The 18,575-nt window shown below is 40.4% G+C and overlaps 1 protein-coding gene across 5 annotated transcripts in view; it reads left to right on the top strand.

Annotated features, from left to right (window-relative positions):
* LOC310902892 ((E2-independent) E3 ubiquitin-conjugating enzyme FATS) overlaps positions 1-18,575 on the top strand; it is a 65,183-nt gene that overhangs the window by 33,115 nt on the left and 13,493 nt on the right. For 4 of the 5 annotated variants that reach the window (XM_083845117.1, XM_083845120.1, XM_083845118.1 and 1 more), the window contains exons 3-5: positions 1,070-2,147; positions 15,905-16,192; positions 18,130-18,323. In XM_083845117.1, coding sequence (XP_083701243.1) covers positions 1,070-2,147; positions 15,905-16,192; positions 18,130-18,323 — 1,560 coding nt within the window. Of the gene's footprint in view, positions 1-1,069; positions 2,148-15,904; positions 16,198-18,129; positions 18,324-18,575 lie in introns of all 5 variants that reach the window. The other variant, XR_014587058.1, reaches the window with a different exon arrangement.

Below are 18,575 nucleotides of genomic sequence, written 5' to 3'. Positions count from 1 at the left end.
GGAGACATTATTCTGTGTTATTTCCATGCATGGGGGACAGGAGCTCAGAAATGGTTTTCCTCTTGGGCTTCAGTGCAGGGTGAAATACTTATTAAGCACTGGCATTGATTAGCAGATGATGTAGGTGCTCAGATATGATCTGAGATGAATGCACAATAAGCAGCAGCAGTCCAGGCTAGCAAATGGCACCTAAACCCTGAACGAACTTGAGTGAGCTTTCATCATGGAGAAAATCCTCAGATTTTGAATGACAATTCAGTGGTGGTTTTATTTTATTTTATTTTATTTTATTTTATTTTATTTTATTTTATTTTATTTTATTTATTTATTTATTTTCTGTCAGGATCAGGAGATCTAGGAGCATGGGTCAGGAGCAATTTAATTAGCCAATTTACAGCACCGAAGAGTTGCTTTATTGCATGTGACCTATATGACCAACTTTGTGGATGATAATGTCAGGAGATTTTAAGCTCAGGTTTACTCTCTGTTGGATATCTTTAACATACAAACATCCCTTTTGTCACATCAAGTGAAGTAATGTATGGTCTATCAAGATGTTTACTGTCATGGTCAGACACATGGACTTGGGCCACTGTCAGTCAAACTTGGACATATGTGGTTTTACAGTTAATAGGTGCCAATAAGTAATGACAGGCAAGAAGGAACTGATGAATTAAAATAGCACTTGTAGCCCTTGTAGGAAATTATATCACTTTTGTGAAGGGACCAAGGAGAAGCTTTTCCATGCTCTTAACTGGTGAGGTTGTAGAGCAGCCATGACCCCGATGCCCATGTGCTCTCTCCAGCACATGATGACACGCATGGGCCTTTTTAATTCACAAATATATATATATATATATTTTTACATTGGATGAGTTTTTCAGTGAAACCTCCCAGACAATGCAGAGCTGATTTCAAGAGTGTGTATTTTAAAATGAGGGGAGAGAAAACCTAATACGAATAGAAAGTTAACAAGATATTTTGAACAATGGTAATATATGGTAGATGAGAAATAGTTTAGATATATTATGATGGCATATTTTGATAATTTGGATCTTTTCATTTGCAGGAATCTCTGTCATCAACAAGTACAAAACTGATTTCATCAATAGTCATTTCACAGATGATTGATGAGAATAAATCAAAAGAAAATTGGTCTTCTTTGCTGATGCAGTCTGTGATCCCACAGCCCAGTGCTTATCACCTGAAGCAATCTTTGGCTAACCGTGGTTCAGTCAACGTTAACAGTGCCTTTATGGTACTTCCCAGCAGATTAGAAATTCAGGCATCCTTAGATGACACCACCTCTTCGCTGGACTCTCCCACCACAAATGAAAAACAACGTCAGAACCGGTGGAAAGGGTTTGCCTCCATAACTATTACAGCCAGACGTGTCGCTGCGGGCTCCAGTGACCCAGCGTGGAGATCCAGGGCCGTGCCAGAGCCCCATGCTGTGTCCCCCACGTTGAGCAAGGTCCCTGTTGACCCCCCCCACCGGCCTCCACCTGGCCAAGCAAACCAAAATGTCACTCCATCAAAGGCTTCTGAATGTTGCTCAAAATCAGGTGAAGAGCTGCGTGAGAGGTTTTCCAGCCACAGAAACAAGGAGAAGGGTGTGGGTCTTCAAAGCAGCGATGGGAGAGAGAAAGTACTGCCTTCGTTCATCTCATCTGTCCACCTTCAGGTTTCTCAGCAGTGTCCAAATACTATCTATTACGTAGACAAGTCACTCAACATGTGCCTTGTCCAGCCTCAAATTAAATGCCAAAAAATGCATAGATCGACATTGTCCTTCAATATAAACTGTAGTTCGTCTAGATTAACAGCAGATGGAGTAGATGGCATAGCTAATGGAGAACCAACAGAGGAGATGCTTCACGCAAAGCTCCTAAGAGAAAACAAGACTCCACTCAGAACAAACTTGAGTGCAGGTTTAACAGAAAATAATGTAATTAATAAACAGACAACAAATGAAGGCTATTTGGGTACTAAATACCCTTTGAAAAGTGTCTGTGCCTCTGGACTTCGAGCGTTTGATATACCCAAAGGACCTAATACCATAACAACAAAGCAACATGACGATAAGCAGTCTGGCAGCTATCACACTACATTTTCTTTCCATCTTCCTAATTCAAGTGATGAGGCAGGTAAGTAATTTCCATAAACCTCAGTCCGGTGGAGCAGAGGTTCAGGCTGGAACAGACCCACCACAATGATTTTACGTGAGCAGATAACAGTAATCTGCTTCTGCAAAGGCATGCTGAGTCAGAGCACAACCCAGACATTTTCAGTTCCAGGACTACTATGAATATATTTGCCATGCTAGTGATGCATGCTGTTCACCAGATGATAGAGAAAACTCTGCCTGTGTTTTCAGCATGAAACCTCTATTTTAGCCATTTATAAGAGTAATTTATTTATTTTTCTCTCAGCAACATGCAAGCGCTTAGCCCCGAAAATAATTGTCTTTCTGGAAGGGCTGAATTTCAAGATGTGAGATTAAGAATGCGGTTGCTGTACTGAACTTGGTTTTGTGCTCCTTACAACTAAAAATGATATTGCTTTTGGATTTTTTTTATTTAGAAGGCCATAGTAATAAGCCTAGGTGTTTGTAAGTGATGGCTCCAGGTAAATGTTTTGCAAATCTTTAGCACATTTGTTCCATATATCTCCAAGCATTTTGCAAACATAAAATTTTTTTCGCAATGTTGCTCTCAGGAAAGGGAAAGATACCGTGGGGATTGCTTTGTGCCCAGAGTGGTATAGCTTCTGCTGCACTGGACTGCAGCAGCTATTTTACAGTGCACTTGAATAACCACAGCTGAGTTTATTGACTCACCAGAAAGGGTGCGTGGATGGGAAGAATGTCAATGAGTCTGCTTTTTACCAAAGGCACTAAGGTTGAAACTTACCCCATGTGTATCCTGCGACCTTGGGCTACAATTAATTGCAATTACCTTGTACTTACACATCCTTTTTCATCTAAGGGCCAGTATGTGAGCATAAGCTATCTCCTAAATTTCATTTGTACCCACATCCTACCAGTTTATAAACGGAAAAAAAGAGAAAGATGAGGAGTTGCACGCTGTCTGACGGGCTGGAGCAAGGTATAAAACCTGGGCCCTGCAATTCCTTTTCACCTTGCTGTTACTTCTGCACTTGCTGTTCTTGCAATTATCAAGAAACGAATAGTGAGAAGACGTTGCTTTATTCAGAGGCCTCCTGTTTTAACCCTAAAGAAAATTATCAGCAAGTTCAGAGCCTTCCACCGAGAAACTTCATTACATAGTAGCCTAATTTAAAGTAACTATGCCCTTCTGAAATTTTCATAGGCAGTACTATGTATTCAAGGCTTTGTTCAGCAGCACCCAAGGTCTCCCCGTGATGCATCACAGAAACAAGGATTAGAATAACATTGAGATTTGTCGTGGGCTTGGTTATACAGTGGTCACTGTAAAAGGATCACTTTTACTAGAAGCAACTAGAAAGTGAAATAGAAGATTGCTCGTGGTTCACCAGTTTTACTGAAAAAAGGAAATAAGTGAGGTAACTGGCTGAGAAATTCTGGTTTTTGAAAAACGACTTCCACCATTTGTGTACACAAGAATACAGGTGTAAATAAATATGGGAAGTGTTACCTTCTTAACTGCTTCCACCATTTGTGTAAGCAATAATGCAGAATGTAAAGATATATGCTTCTCTTGATCAGACCTTTTGTAGTATATAAGAAGGTGTTTATCAGCTTACTACAACTTTCCTGTGTGAAATTTGTATAAACAGCCAGTATAATGCTTCAAAAGAACAGCCTTTCTCACCAGGATTCCCAAAGTAATGAGCTCTTGCATAGCTGTCAGCCATTAAATGTGACAGATCACGAGAAACCCAGTTAAATTCATGAGACATCCACACTGCACATTAAAATGAAAGGCATTTGGTACAATTTTAACCTGGGAGAAAATGAAAAACTGAGTTCTCCTTCGTTTGAAAAACCAATGAACTGAGAGGGGGATCTGTTAGGTCCAATATTCCTTTCTGCTGTAAATCTGGTATGGTCCTACAGATTTTTATTTTTATTTTTTTATTTTTATTTTTTCTAGACTAGTTTTAGTTATCTAAAGGCATAAAAGCTGTAATGGGAAACTTATTTTCCTGCTTTGTGCTTTGGCATTTCTGTGTATAGAGCTCAAAATTGCAAGACCTGTATAGCATGATGCTGCTTTACGAGCACAGCAAAGTGACAACTGCCCCATCAGCAAAGTCTCTTATACCACTACAGAGTCCCAGGTACTTTTTAGGTACTTTTTCCTCCAACGTTTACTAGTTCAAATCCATTCATGTTAAGGTCTGTTATATGTTTATGCAATTAAGTGTCTGTGAAATTAAATGTTTAAGAAGAAGGAAGAACTAGCAAAGAAGAGGCAACAAACAACTTTTGACACCATGTTAATACTTTAATGTAATTATCTTATGGATGAAGTAACTGCAGAGAGCTCTTTGTCCGTCACATTTCTGATGACCCAGAAAGTTTGAGTTTATATTAGTTTGCAGCTGTAGGCAATAGCTTCCTGCCAGCAGAAATTCAAGTGGTAATAATATCACCATGGCCAAAAAATAGAAAAATAGACTTTTCTGTATGAAATCTGTAAATGCAGTTTCCAGGATGTATAGGCTGACTTATTAGTACCTGAAGAGGAATGAGCACCCCCATACTTCTGTTTCACAGGGGCCAGCTTTGCTGTTTCCTATGGGGCTGGTTGTGTCATGGTTTCTTTGGAGTGCCTTTTCCTAATTTTTCATGTGACTTCACTAAAGTAATGACGACTCTTCTTATAGTATTACTCATACTATTTCATGTTGAAATCCAAATGTTCAAGACTTGGCTTTACATGGGCCTGGATAACCTAACCAAAGGCCCTTCTTTCAGCAGGAGGTTGGGTCAGATAATCTCCAGAGGTATATATTTCCACATCTTACCACACATCAGAAGGATATTTTAGGCATATTATGAAATGTAAATCCTGGGCTCTGCTCATGGTTGGTAATTATACCTAGAAATCCCAAACTCTCGGTCTTAGTTAGCATTCAAAGCCATGCCTTGCGTTATATCATCCCAAGGATGGATTATAACCTTGTGACTTCATCACTACGGACTGTGCCTTCCACTGGCTCCGCTGCTTTAGGTGCTTCACTTCCATTAGCCAGCAAGAAATTGGACTCTAAGCCATGGAAAATCCAGGTTGCGTGTGAAGTCAGTCTTCAGCTGTGGGAGGGCATAGAGATGTAGGAGGTAATTGCATTCACTTTAAATGAGTGGTCAGCATCTAAATCTTGTGGGCAACTTAAGGAGCATGTGTGACCACTAATGAGAAATGTCCCCACTGCGAACCACAGGAGCCCCCTCAGAGAGATACAGCCGAACATAAGCCTGGGCCAGGCTCCTTGAGGACCTCGCCACAGGCAGTCGATGTGGATCACCTGGCCTTCAATCACCACTTCTAACAAGCTGTCAGAACTTGCTAACGCCGCTTTTAAGTCAATGCAGCAATTTCCTTTACTGTCTGTAGCTAATGTCTCATAAACACAAGGTAAGTTAAAAATGAAAAGATTAGTCTTGTTTCTGTTGAAGACAGGAGCATTTTTAATCTTAATTTCTCACCTACCCTTCATGAAGAATATATTCCACATGAATATCTAGTTTTCTATCCATCTTTTATGATATATTACCTACTTGATGCTATACTGAATTATTAAAAAGGAGCAAGGAGAAGGAAAAGGGGCACATTTACTTTCATTTTAACCTCTTGATTGGACAAAATCATCACTTTTATAAATCTTACATAGCCAACATCTGAATTTATCTGTTTAAGCTTAGATCATCATAAATGTCTTGATGCCTGAGGACCTTCGCAAACCTCAGCTTTGTTATAAACAAAGTTTTATTATAGATGATTTCTGCTAGCACTTCGGCTCTTATAATGTCTACACCTGTGTTTTTCTTTTGTTGACGTGCCCAGAACTGCCAGGTAGTGTTATTAAGGAAAAGTAGCTGTGATGGTGAGAAATTTAAATCCAGCTGAGGTGGTGGGTGCTGCCTGGGCTGTCACAGCCTATGCTCAGCTGTGGAGAGCAAGGAGGATGCAGCGCTCACCGTGCTCGTAAGATAGCTGAAGTGGGGAATGAGGATTATGATGTGCTCGTGCGTCAGCGTTTGGAGGTGAATGTGATGCAATGGGGACGGTTGTGACTGTGGGTGGGGGCGGCAGCGTGTGCTGGGCACGGAGGAGTCTCAGGGGGGCTGCGCTGCCAGCACCCCGTCTCCTGCAGAATTTAGGGATGGAGAATAAATAGTGGTGGCCGGCAGCGCTCAGGAGGGGTAAAATACATTTAAATCATTGAACAACACAGAAGAGCTAGCTAGTAGTGTAGTTGCTTATATCTTTTCCCAGAGAGAACATCAGGTAACTTGAAAGCGTAATTTACTTAATTAAAGCAATACAAGAGAGTTTGTAGGGAAAACTGAGGTGGAATCTGGTATTTTGGGGTGTTGAAGGACCCAGATGGTTATAGACTTCTGTTTCCTCTTAAACAGGAGTTTCATAACAAGTGCTGAATCTAGCAGAATGTTTGCTAAGGAGGAAATAACTAAATCTTAATTTGTTTCAAGAGCTGTTTTTTTTTTTTTAATATAGTGTTCATATCTGCATATATATGTATTGATACTTATATTGGAGTAAAATCAAAACAGTGGGTGCTGTGGGATTTCAATATGCTGCTATCTGCAAAACAATGTTTTAGTTTTAAAAATGTATTGAAAGCTTCTGGTATTTGAGACATTTGTATATCAGGCAAATATCTGGAGGTCACCTTTAAATTAATATATGCTCATGGTAATCAGGATGGGCTAATCTCGGCAATCTTAAAGCTGAAGAGTGTTAGTAGTGTTTATTTTCAACTATTAAATAGCAGTTGAAATGTTGCAATGAATGAATGTGGCCTACCCGATGTTCTCACCTGACCTTCTGTTTATGGGAAGTCACCACATAATAGCCTAGAATGGATGTATATATGTATTATATATAAACAAGATATAATTAGAAGAAAGTTGTTCCTTACAGTGTAGAATTTATTGTATAGAAACTTGAGTACCTACAGCTGATGCTAATTAACGCTCCAGCCCAAGAATGTGTACAGCAGTAGTGATGGCAAAGACAGGAGAAATGTGAAATATGTCACAGAAGATTTTACTTTAGCATGCACCTGCTAAACACGAGGAGTCAGATCTTTGGCTGATGTCAACCAATAGAAATATCTGCTTTCAGAGGAGCTACGCTGATTTACATCAGCCGAGAATCTGGCCGGGGACATTACTGACTTGGCATTATGGACATAGCAGCTGGTGCTGACTTGTTAAGAACAAAGGACCACATGCCAAAAAACCTATTAGAAGGGTCTCCTTTGATGTTTCACTTCATCTGGTATAAATTTAAAATTGAGGAGGTTGTCAATTTTCTTTAGTCTAGACGTTTTGTGTCATTGGATCTTTGTCACGCTGCAATGTGACCTTCATGTGCTGTATCAGACGCTGAGAAGTTGAGGACTTGTCATTATAGATGTTGAAAACTCAGTGAGGAATTGCAGCCCTCAGTTGTGAGTAACTCTAGAAGATGCTGCTGCCCTTCCACACAGACCCCAACCTGTGTGATGAGCAATAGCAGTGGCCCCTCGTTATCTTGGAGTTTTTTAATTCCTATTTAGAAGATGTCCCCTATTCTCAGTGAAAAAAGTGAAATTCTCCCCCTACTGAAAAAGTGAATATTCTTTTCACTTCTGCAGAGTGAACTCTTGAGCTTTGGTCCTTGTTTCAAACACTGGCTGCCAGTTGCCCCATCCTCTGGTGTGACAAAGGGAGGGGTGAGGAGGCTCACTGGGTCTAAGAGGAAAAACAAGGGAGCAGCGTGGCGTGGCATTCCTTCTTAGTCCACTCATGTAGAAAAACTCAGGGACTCAGAAGAGTGACGTGGCCTTATGCCCCATTGTATGGACACTGACCCTGGACAGCTACCATCGGAGGTGACAGGTGATGGGGACAACATGATGCTCAAGGCTGGCTTCCAGTGACAGGACTGGTGTTTCGGTGGTGGCTCCTTAGATGCCCCAGTGACCCTGGCTGTGATTAGCACACTCATAGTTATCTATGTTGCAATTTCTTTAACAACTTCTCTGCAGTTTCAGGCAACAAGCAGCCGTGGATCTTTGGGGTTTGTTATTATATGTCCGTAATGATATTATGGACAGCATTTCCAGAAACGAACCTGCTGAGTTAGCATTATTTTCCCCAAGACAATCACATTGTCTGCTGAAGACGCAAATTAAAGTAAAGCCCTCCTGGTTTTGGTACGTGAAAGTGAAGGATTTTTCTATTGTTCTCCATCCTGTTCAGAGTAGACAAGAAGAAACCATTTCTGTGTTGGGCTGCCAGAGTTGGTAAAAATGTGAGACGATCTGAAGTGAAAGGATCTGGAGGGGGCAAGTCACTTGTCAGCCCTCAGGGAAAGCAGTGGAGGACTGGATACTAAAATAAATAAAATAATGATTAAAAGAAAGAGAAGGACTATCTGTATTTGGTGACTGCATTATGCCACTAGAGTAAAGGGCCTAATTTTCCCTTTCTTCACACTTGGTTTAATGTAGGAGCAACTCTTCTGCAGTCTGCAAAATGAATACTTGGCTCAGTCTGGCTGTGGTAAATTATCAGAAAGAGCTGAACCACTAGGTGTCTTTGACATGATGAGAATACCAAGTGGTCGATGCATTTCTCACTCTGCAAATCACCATTTAAATGTTTTAAATCAGCCTGATATTTTTTTAAAAGTCACACTGCATCAGATTACTTCTTGAATCACTACAATAGCACGCGATAGCTTCTAAGATGACATCCTTAAAATGCAAGCATGGACATCCAACTCCAAGATTTTGTTATGCAGGTGTTACAGAGAACATCTCATAAGTACAGCAGCAAATTTTGAAGTTTTTTCAATAGCCATTCATCTGGTTGTTAATAATATGAACAGAGATCCTCTAAGGACCAGTTGCCTGGGAGTCCGTGGTTTGTTAAAGACACAGTTTTGGTGTAGCACAGCCAAAAGGCATGACAAGAAAGATGATGATTCAAGGTATGACTCTAAAATCTAAGATCGATTTGTGTCAGTGAGAAAATAATTATCAGGTGCTTGACCAACCTCCAAATTATACAAGGTTTCAGGAGCTGGACTCAGTGATTGTTGTGGGTCCCTTCCAACTCAGGATATTCTATGAAAGGTTTAATGAAAAGGGAATATTTTTCCTTTTATGCTGTCCCAGCACATAGGAAGCAAAGGGGAAAAATGTTAAGAAAATATACAAACGCTGTTCTTGACTAGCTGGGTATTGGTAATGCACTGGTGCAGGCAGTCGAATCAAATAACGTGGGTGGATTATTTCCTGACCACTGAAATATTCTGCAGCAATCGCACACTCTCATGAGTCAGAGTGTAAGACGATCTCCTGCAGGTGCCAGGCAGGAGCGTTTCCTTTTGGCTGCTGTAGTCATTACAAATTACGCTCTTATTCCACCAAGCTTCTCCGTGCGCCGTAGGAATCGGTGCATCACATCCTGTCCTAAACACCACATCGCTAGGTATTAGCTCCATATTTAAAGTGGCATCCGCTTATTTAACACCGAGAGAGAAGATTGATGAATTATTTGTAAAGTGTTTTGAGAAAATAAATTGGAAGTCGCCACAAAGAGACTTATTGCTAGGCGTTGTTGATTAAGCGCATTATGGGATTGTTTGCTCCGAAGCCAAGGGTTGGACTACACTCTAATTTTGCCAAAAGCCTTCTGTAAACAAGCTGCTTCTTGACATCAAGAAGCTCTTCCTACTTTGGACTGATTATAGGTTTGAAGCCTAATAGCCCTTAGGTACACTTGATAAGCTTTCCTTTTTAAATGATTACAACTTTCTACAGTCAAATATTAGCTTTTACAAAGAAAAAGACAGCATCTTCCTTCATAGAAAGGTGTCCACAGTTATCAACATCATTTTAAAATCCAATGAAAATAACTAGAAAAACAACAACAAAATTAGTGATAATTTTTTAATCTAGCCTTTTAGCTTGAGGTGTTATTGATATAGCAGAGATAATGAAGCTTCATCCTTGCTGGGCAGGGTTGTTTGAAGAAGCATTAACACAGGTACAATGACATCTTCACCGGGAGTAACAGCGTGGCTGATTCTCTTTGGTTAAGCTTGCAAAGTTGCTTTGCCTTTCGGTCATGACAGCTCCAGAACTGGAGCTGAGGATGTGGCCAAGCCCTGTTTTTCAGGATCCAGCCTCAGCTCTCTATTGAAAAGTAAACCTTGTTAAGTATTACATTTTGATTAGGGAGCACAGGCAGAGCTACATTTTTGTCAGGACTTTTTGCAGCACGGATAGTTTCCGTGGATGTTAATGCTGAACAGTCCTGACACTGCCTCTTGCAAACAAGCCATTTGACAAACATCAAAAGGCAGTTTGGGGCATAGGTCTCACTGCTGATCAGCAGAAATTTTAGTAAAAATGTCTGAATTTTGTAGAGTTCCTTGCTGACTGTAGCTTGTTGACTGATTAAAAGCAATGTCCTTTCCTCAGCTGTGATCTGAACGATAAATTATCCTTCCTATCTTCCATGCCTTGACAAACACTGAAATAACTAATAATATTGTCACTTCTCTCAGTGTTTCCATTTTTCTGTGTTACCAGCCTGTTGAGATGATGCAGTCTGTTTACTTATAAGACCGTATGGCTTAGCAATGGTAATGCTTGATGCACGATAGGAATTGAGTCATCAGTCTTTGTCATCAGTAGGCTGCAGTCTTGGTTTGGATTTTGGATCGCTGCTCGTACAACCTACGCCTACGCAGGCCTGGGTCTAAATCTCCAAAATGGGAGAAGTTTCTTACATTTAAGGTAAATTAATTGCTGATCTTGTCTGCTTGGGGTATTGGCATTGTCAGCTCCCATTACGGAGGTCTGGGAGAGCTCAGCAGCCCAGGGCATGGGGCTTTTACTAATAGAAAAGAGAGTAGGAAAAAAAAAAAAAGTAGTTGGTGTATAGCGTATAATGTTGAGCCTGCCTATAGTGGTGATGCTTGATCTCATTAAAGACACACAGCGAATCATCACTGCGTGTCTTCTTCCCCAGCCATGTCTTGTCAGGCTTACTTGGTGGTCGTGGAGGATTTGTTGTGCTGTGCATCTGCTAAGATGAGCTTTGGCCATTTCAAAGAAGCATTTTGTCATGAATTGTCAGAAATCGACAGTGAAATACAAGGAAGAGAGTTATATGAAAGTATGAAAAGCTGCTTTATCCTGATGTAAAGGGGAAAAAAAAGGAAAAAAAAGTAATAACAATGGAAAAGTGTATATTTGCCTGAATTGACAATGTTTCAAGGAAAGGCAAGCTTAACCTGCTCTAATACAAGGTCACTTCCTGTTAGCAAAACCCCCTGAAGGGAGGGGAGGAAAATGTAAAAAGATACTTTACTGTAAAACAATATGCTCATTTTACTCAGAGATCAAGGATTCTTTTGGAAAAAAAAAACAACCTTTTGAAAACCTAGTCTTGGTTTTACAGAATATTTTTAACTCCTCCAGTGTCATATGATTTTCTCCAAGTCATTCTTTAAGAATTGAACTGTTGTCTTTTTGGTTCTTGCACAGAGGCAAAAATGACTTCTCTCCAAATTCAATTATGATTTTCTTCCTTAACTTTTTCTCCTATAGGTAGCTGAGCTCTTACAACTCGGATACCTCTTCACTGAATTTACTGACAGCGTCATTCTGCTTTCCCTTTCTTCGAGTTTTTGTTCTGTTGTATCTCCCACGGCATTGCACTTGCATGTCTTTGTTCATTAGTTTTAAAGTCTTTCTTCAGCTTGGATAATAGAAAAAACATATATTACTAGTCATCCAGTTGCAATTCTAGTTATACTCAGAGGGGTATATATATTTCCAGTTTGCTGCGTGGGGATTTAGATATATGATTCCAGATAGTCTTAATGAGAGTAACAGCCCTAATTCCCCACACGGCATATTAAAAACGGATCCTGAACGTACAGAGTGAAACTCTGTGATCTTACCTTTCAGTACCTTTGCTTTTTTTTTTTTCTTTCCCCGAATATCATTTGCATCTGCATTTGTTAGTTAAGGTAATTGACAGCTGCTTTGAGGATGAGAGAGTTGGTCTTCGGAGCCCATGTCTGTGTTGCTTTGCTGTGTTTTCCTGGGGATTGACTGCACCTGGGTGGATCTTTTGAATTGAAAGGTTAATTCAAGAGAGAGTTAGAGGAAAGATTTTACCAAATTGGCTCTGTTATTATTCTGATTGCCTTCAATGTCAGACAAGAACAAGGTGCACCTTTTCTTATTACCTTAATTAATTACAAAAAAAAAACCAACACAACAGGAAAAAAAACACACCACCACCACAAAACCCTATTGTGTATCTGGTAATTGATCTAATGACTAAGATTTAGTTATAATACTAATACAGTATCTAAGGCAGACAATATTCCTGCAGAAATGGTGCAGTGTTCTTATAGCAGAACTTCTTAATTATTATTTTTTAATTCTTAGACAACCTTTTTTTATGATAAAATGCTAAGAAACAGCCATCGCCTTTGTGTAATTTCAGGTCACGTTCCTGTTTTCATTCATACCCGCATTTTGTTTCTCTCCTAATATGTCTTTGCAGGGAATCCCCAGACCTTGTGGGCAGAATGCCGCTGGTGGCATTTCCTTTAGCGGAGAAAGGGCGCGGTGTGGAAGGGAAGGCTGCCTCCACTTGTATTATATATAAGAAAGTTCCTGGGGCTTAATTTCTCTGTTTCTGAAGGTTACTGTACTTACACTCAGCAACCAATATTCACAAGTACCTGGTCTGGTAGTTAGGGGTAAATGGAGGATGAGTACTCCAGGCACCTCTTCTTTCCTTTGCCCTTTTTTTTTTTCTCCATGTTTTTTTGACCCATGTTTTCAGATGTTACTGAGGAGTGGTGGCCAGAAGATGACTCCTCTGCCAGCTCTGGTCCCCAATATTTTTTTCTGCCACCTTTCAGCCTGTTCTCACCCCCCTGATGATGGTTTTGGATACCAGTGCCTAGCAGTAGCAAATAGCCGGTACTGGGAACACAGCGGTGGTTGTTGGGCAGTCTGACAGTCTCGGTGAAGAAGCTGTTTGGCTTCACAACACACGCGTTTGTTGTGCAGACCATTTCTAGATACGAAGGCAAATGATCTCCTACTGCGATGCTGCTTTGGATGAGCAGCAACTCTTCTGCTTCCCACTTTCTTTTCGTCTCCTCTCTGCTTTCTGCTGGCCAATAAACTATTTTAATTTAAAAGATGATTTAAAGAGATAATCTGTTTTCCATTCAAGTTCTTTCTGTGGCTGAGCTGCCCTCCTTCCTCCCACCCCCCTAATTCTAGTGTCTTGGCTGCCTTTGTGAAAAGACTTCCTTCTCTGCTGCTCTGCAGTTACTTAATGCTACCTGCTGCTGCTTTCTTCATCTTCTCCTACTGTGCTGCCTGTTCCTACCTCTTGCCACAAACACTCTTTGATGCCCGTGACACCATTAATCTGTCTCAATGTCTTTTCCCTCTGTATGTCACGAAAAACTTGAAGAAACGGTTTGTAACCGCAGGTACAGGATCGGTCAGGGACTGGGGGAGCAGAGCACTGCGTGTGCGTGAGCTCCAGCTGGGGGGCTGTACAGAACTGAGTCTGCCTGGTTTGTAGAGGGCATTTGCAGCAAAACTGTTTTCCTCTGAGAGGGGAGAGATGAGGTTTGACAAAAGAGGAGGCAAATATTTGCGATGTGTGAAAAGCAAGGAGAAAAATCAGTTATACCAGAGAGAAGAGGGAGAGCTTGGATGCTAGATTACAATTTGGGAGCTTTGTGTGCACTGCCTTGCTTTGACCAGACTTTCTGTATGGATATGAAATTTCTTAGGATGTGGTTCATCTCAATGAATTTAATTAGAAAAAAAGTTATTTTTTCTGTCCATGCTGACCTTCTGGGATTCCTCACTAGAGGCTCCCCTGGGGAGCTGACTTCTCCCTGTATTGGCAGTTCAATTTACAGAAAGAAATGTGAAATTATATTAAAAACTTTCTAATCTGCACGGTAAGGAAAAGACTAGAAGCAGTACCTTAATGTTCTTGATTTTCCCCAAAATACAGGAAGATCAGCACAAAGCATGAGTTATTCAGACCGTTAAGATGTGTAGGAAACTGTCCTTTTGTGGCAGAGGTTTTTCCATCTAATTAGGAGTAGATTAAGGACTGGGAAAGTGACTTGAAAATACCCCACACCTCACTGCAGGATTTAATTTTACCTAATGACAATAAGGAAGGGTTTAACACAGTGTGCCACTTCGTCCCTTCTTGTTGGTTGGATCAGAGGACAAAGATAGAAGCGATCTTCCTTCTGTCCTCATCTGAGACACAGGGAAGAATTGTTTAGAGAGGGGCAGCTGTTGAGAATGAGTCAGAGGAGAGAGGAATTATGCGGCCACTTCTTAAAGTGTTTGTCGTGAAATGCCAGTACTTTGTAAAATGTCTAATGTCCACATAAAGAATGGGACAATCGCTGCCTGGTTTGCTTGTCTTTATGGTCAGGTCTGAAACCAGCTGTGTTGGGGTTCTGTTTGTTTGTTTTTACCTTGCACCTCCCAGATCTCCCAGTTGCCTCGGTTCACCAAATTTTTAAAAGCTATCAGTCATTTCCACCTACATAAATCTTCAGGTCTTCAGCCAGCCTGTGACTAGGACAGCCATTAGTAATTTTTGCACAGTATTAAAAAACAAGAGCAGAGTCATGCTGTGTTCGTGGCTGCGTGGGTGTCTGCCTTTTAGGAACCTCTGGGAGTGGTTTATAGGGACCTAAAATAGTTCCCATCTGCTCTTTCTGTCTTTCCTCCCCCTTGCTGATCCTGATGCCCTTTCCATGCTGTTCCCAATTCTTTAAATTCCCTTTCCTGATACCTTTGTTATTACTTTCTCTTCCTCAGTTCTTTACCTGAGATGCACCTGTGAGAGCGGTCACTTCTGTGTGCTCGTGTACCCACACTTTCAGTTTGCTAGGGTTTTGCTGGCGGTAGTGGCGGTCTGTTTGAATCGTCTCTCAAGGTCTGTGTAGCATTGAGCTTACCCGATGAGCTCCCTTGCTTTTGACATGGCAAGGTCCTGCAGCTGTAGCTGCCGTGCAACATCCTTCTCGTGAAAACAATTTCAGGGGAAAGTGTATCTTGTGCAAATTGGACCTTTTTGCTGCTGGTTCCTGCCATGGTTTTGTAGAGAGGTAGAACATGAACCTTAACATGCTGGAGATGAGTGGTACTTCTGAGGCAGCCACCCCACTACGGAGAACTTAAAACCCTGATTCCAAACCCATGTGGACCTCCGCTTTCATCACAGCCATGACTGGATCCATAATTATAATTTTTGACCAGGTTTAACCAATCTGAAAATTTTCTCTCAAGTGAATAAGAGACAGGAGAAAACCACATGGCATACATTGTCATTAGAGGTTTCTTGACTCCTTCCACACTGTCTGTTGGAGTGTGTGTATATATATATATTATTTAGAATGGCAGCTTATTTTTATGAAGAGTATCCTCTGATTATTTCTATCAGTAACATTTTGTTGCAGTACAGCTGCATGGCAGTCATGATAATATTTGTATCAGTTACAACTTTTAAAATATATGGCTAAAAGCAGTTTCCAGTTTTGCTGGGAATAAAAATGATGAGGAACAGAGGGCTGAAAAATAATAATGGAGTTCCCATGCTATAGATTTTTTTTTTTCCTGTTTTTCACAGGAACACAAATGCCGTCTGGAAGCCAGAGGAAGCAGTGCACCACCACCATCAGAGAAACAACGGCCTCTGCCTCTCTTCTGGATACAGCATCCAGAAGGACAACCGCTGCTGCTGGTGGCTCATTGAAAAACAAAGATCCCTCCAAGGACACCTCCATACCCAAAGATATCCAAGCACAAGGCATCCTGAAACCAAGAAAGTCTGTCTCCAAAAGTATGTGCAACACAAAAACTTCATCAAGAGTCGTCTTGGAAGAAAATGTTCACAGGCAAAACCAGCTCCTAAAAAGTAAGGTACAAATCCTGCTGTGCTTGTTAGGAATATGGTTTCAATAATAAGATGAGATCAGTCTCAAAGAAAAAAGTGAAATAATGGAAATTCAGTCCATTTTTGTCCAGCTTTAAGTGCTGAGTATGAGTCATCTAGTGAGAGATCCCATCAACTAATCAAACTGTATACATTGCTATGGTTAATAGAAAACAAAATGAAAATGAGAAAGATGGGTTTACTTTGTAGGTAGGTTCAAGAAAATCTTGAAAAAACATTAAAACTGCAGAGTCAAGCACTCCCAGTCTGACCAAAAAACACTGTAACTGAGGTTATTTTTACAACCTTGTTTAGATACCGTTTACCTCTGCAATCTCTTTTTTTTATCAGCAAGGTTTCAGCACTTAAACAATACTTTCTTCTAATTCAACAGCTATGTGTATGTCTTACTTCCCACATTTGTACAAATAGCTAAAATGGAGATGAGTAGCTGAACTCATGCATAAGATAGTTTTGCGGAAGACAACTGAATCATACTACAGATGAATTTGGCTTTAATATCAATAGGTTTGTAAGAAATTTACTCCAACTATACCTTAACAGTGCTGTAATGGTCATATATCCCTTTTCCATATGGATTTTTTTTTTTTTTTGTAGGCAGGTAGGGAAAACATTTTCATTATTGACTATAAAGGTAGAGAATATCTCACCCACTTAGGTGAGAGAAGCCGATATTCCTGCTTTCAGTGCAGGAAGTTAAATTATTTCACTTCACTACCTAAATGTGACTTTGTTTTAAGAAAGTGAAGCATCCACGGAGATTTATTAAAGATAAAGTTAATTGACACCTCTGAAAACTTATTAAAAAATTTAATTTCATGTTCACAGGTTTTAATTTTTTTTTTCCAAAAAATATTACGTTAACAAGAGCAGTATTAGGGAGGAAATACAGTTCAAGCTTTTATAAGGCAGATGTACCCCCAAACAGATCATTTTAACATTTTTTTAAGTACAATATAATACGTACAATATGTCATAGAGAGGAAAATATTTTAAGTTTATTGTAACCAAAAATTGAAATAAAACAGTAATGGGCTTTATTCCCAGATATTTAGTTCTAGAAATCAAATTATTTGGCAAGGAAGAAGTATTCCAGTTTGACTTTTCAAAATACTGCATATGGACCTCTTCTGAAGTTAATTTGTTATTCTGGATTACGTTTAATTTTGTCCTCTAAATGAGAATCTTGTCAACTGTCTGATTTTTTGAGTACATCCCCTCTTTTGGTCCGAACTTGTGCAGGAAATATCAGTAATAAAGCATTAAAGCATAGTCCTAAGAGTAGAAAATCAACTTTTTTTCTTGATGCAGGACTTTGTGAATTGACAGCTTTCATAATAATGTGATAAAATGCATATAAAGCCTTAGTTTATTAGTTTTTTCATGGAGTCATTCAACTGCCTAATGAACACACAGAAATGATAGAAAGCAAACGGTATTATCAGCAAAGAAAAAAACAAGAGTAGGGTTTATGAAAGCCTCAGTGTGGTCAAAGAGATATATGTGATAAAGATCTATAACATTATGTTATTTCCTGTGATACATGCAATAAATTGAAATAAACTGTGAGCTGCAGCGTGATATCCTCTGCTTTCCATAACGCAGCCGTATTAGAGAAGCGTCATGCTTTTGGGAAGTGACTACCATCAAACGGAGCTAAGCTTCGGAGCAGGGTAATTACGCCTCGACGCGGTGCCTGGCTTAATGTGAAAGATACTCTGGGTGTCACAGGGCAGTGAGTAGCACCTATGATTAGATTTGATCTATTCTGCTTAATGAGGCCTATTAATAATACCTTGGCATTCTTATTTCAGAAATTGCCCTCTCTGTCTAATGAGGTGGAGAACCCAATAAAAAATTAACCATGCACTCTTAATGAACTTTTAAATCTCTTGAAGGTGATTACGAATCTTGTGGTTCAAGTGGCAAAACGGAGGAGCACGAGGAGGAGGAGGAGCGGGCTCGAGCCAGCCGGGAAGCTCTGTCTGCACCTCGCTGCCTGGATGCCACTCGTCAGAGCCGCAGCGCGCTCGCCCAGCCAGATGTCAGCCCCGAGCCCGAGAGGAGTCCACCCGCCCCACTGACACTGAAGGTAAAATACCCATTATTTTTATGGGTGGGCTTAATGTGGGGAGTGATTTTTATTTTTTTTTTTTCTCGTGGATGGTGTTGCTGCTGGGGACAGAAGTTGGCATGTCCTTGATTTTTCTCCTTTTTGGTGATGTTTGGTCGCTTTCATTACTTGCCGAGATTTGCTGGGTTGCCTGCTTGGGCAAGTCCCAGCTGCCATTCCGTGGAGAACCATGGTAAAAATGTGGGGTTTACAAAGGTCCCAAAGGTGCTT

Source organism: Anser anser, assembly GCF_964211835.1.
Source record: "Anser anser genome assembly, chromosome: 7".
Taxonomy (NCBI): domain Eukaryota; kingdom Metazoa; phylum Chordata; class Aves; order Anseriformes; family Anatidae; genus Anser; species Anser anser.
This window is presented reverse-complemented; position numbering and strand designations above follow the sequence as displayed.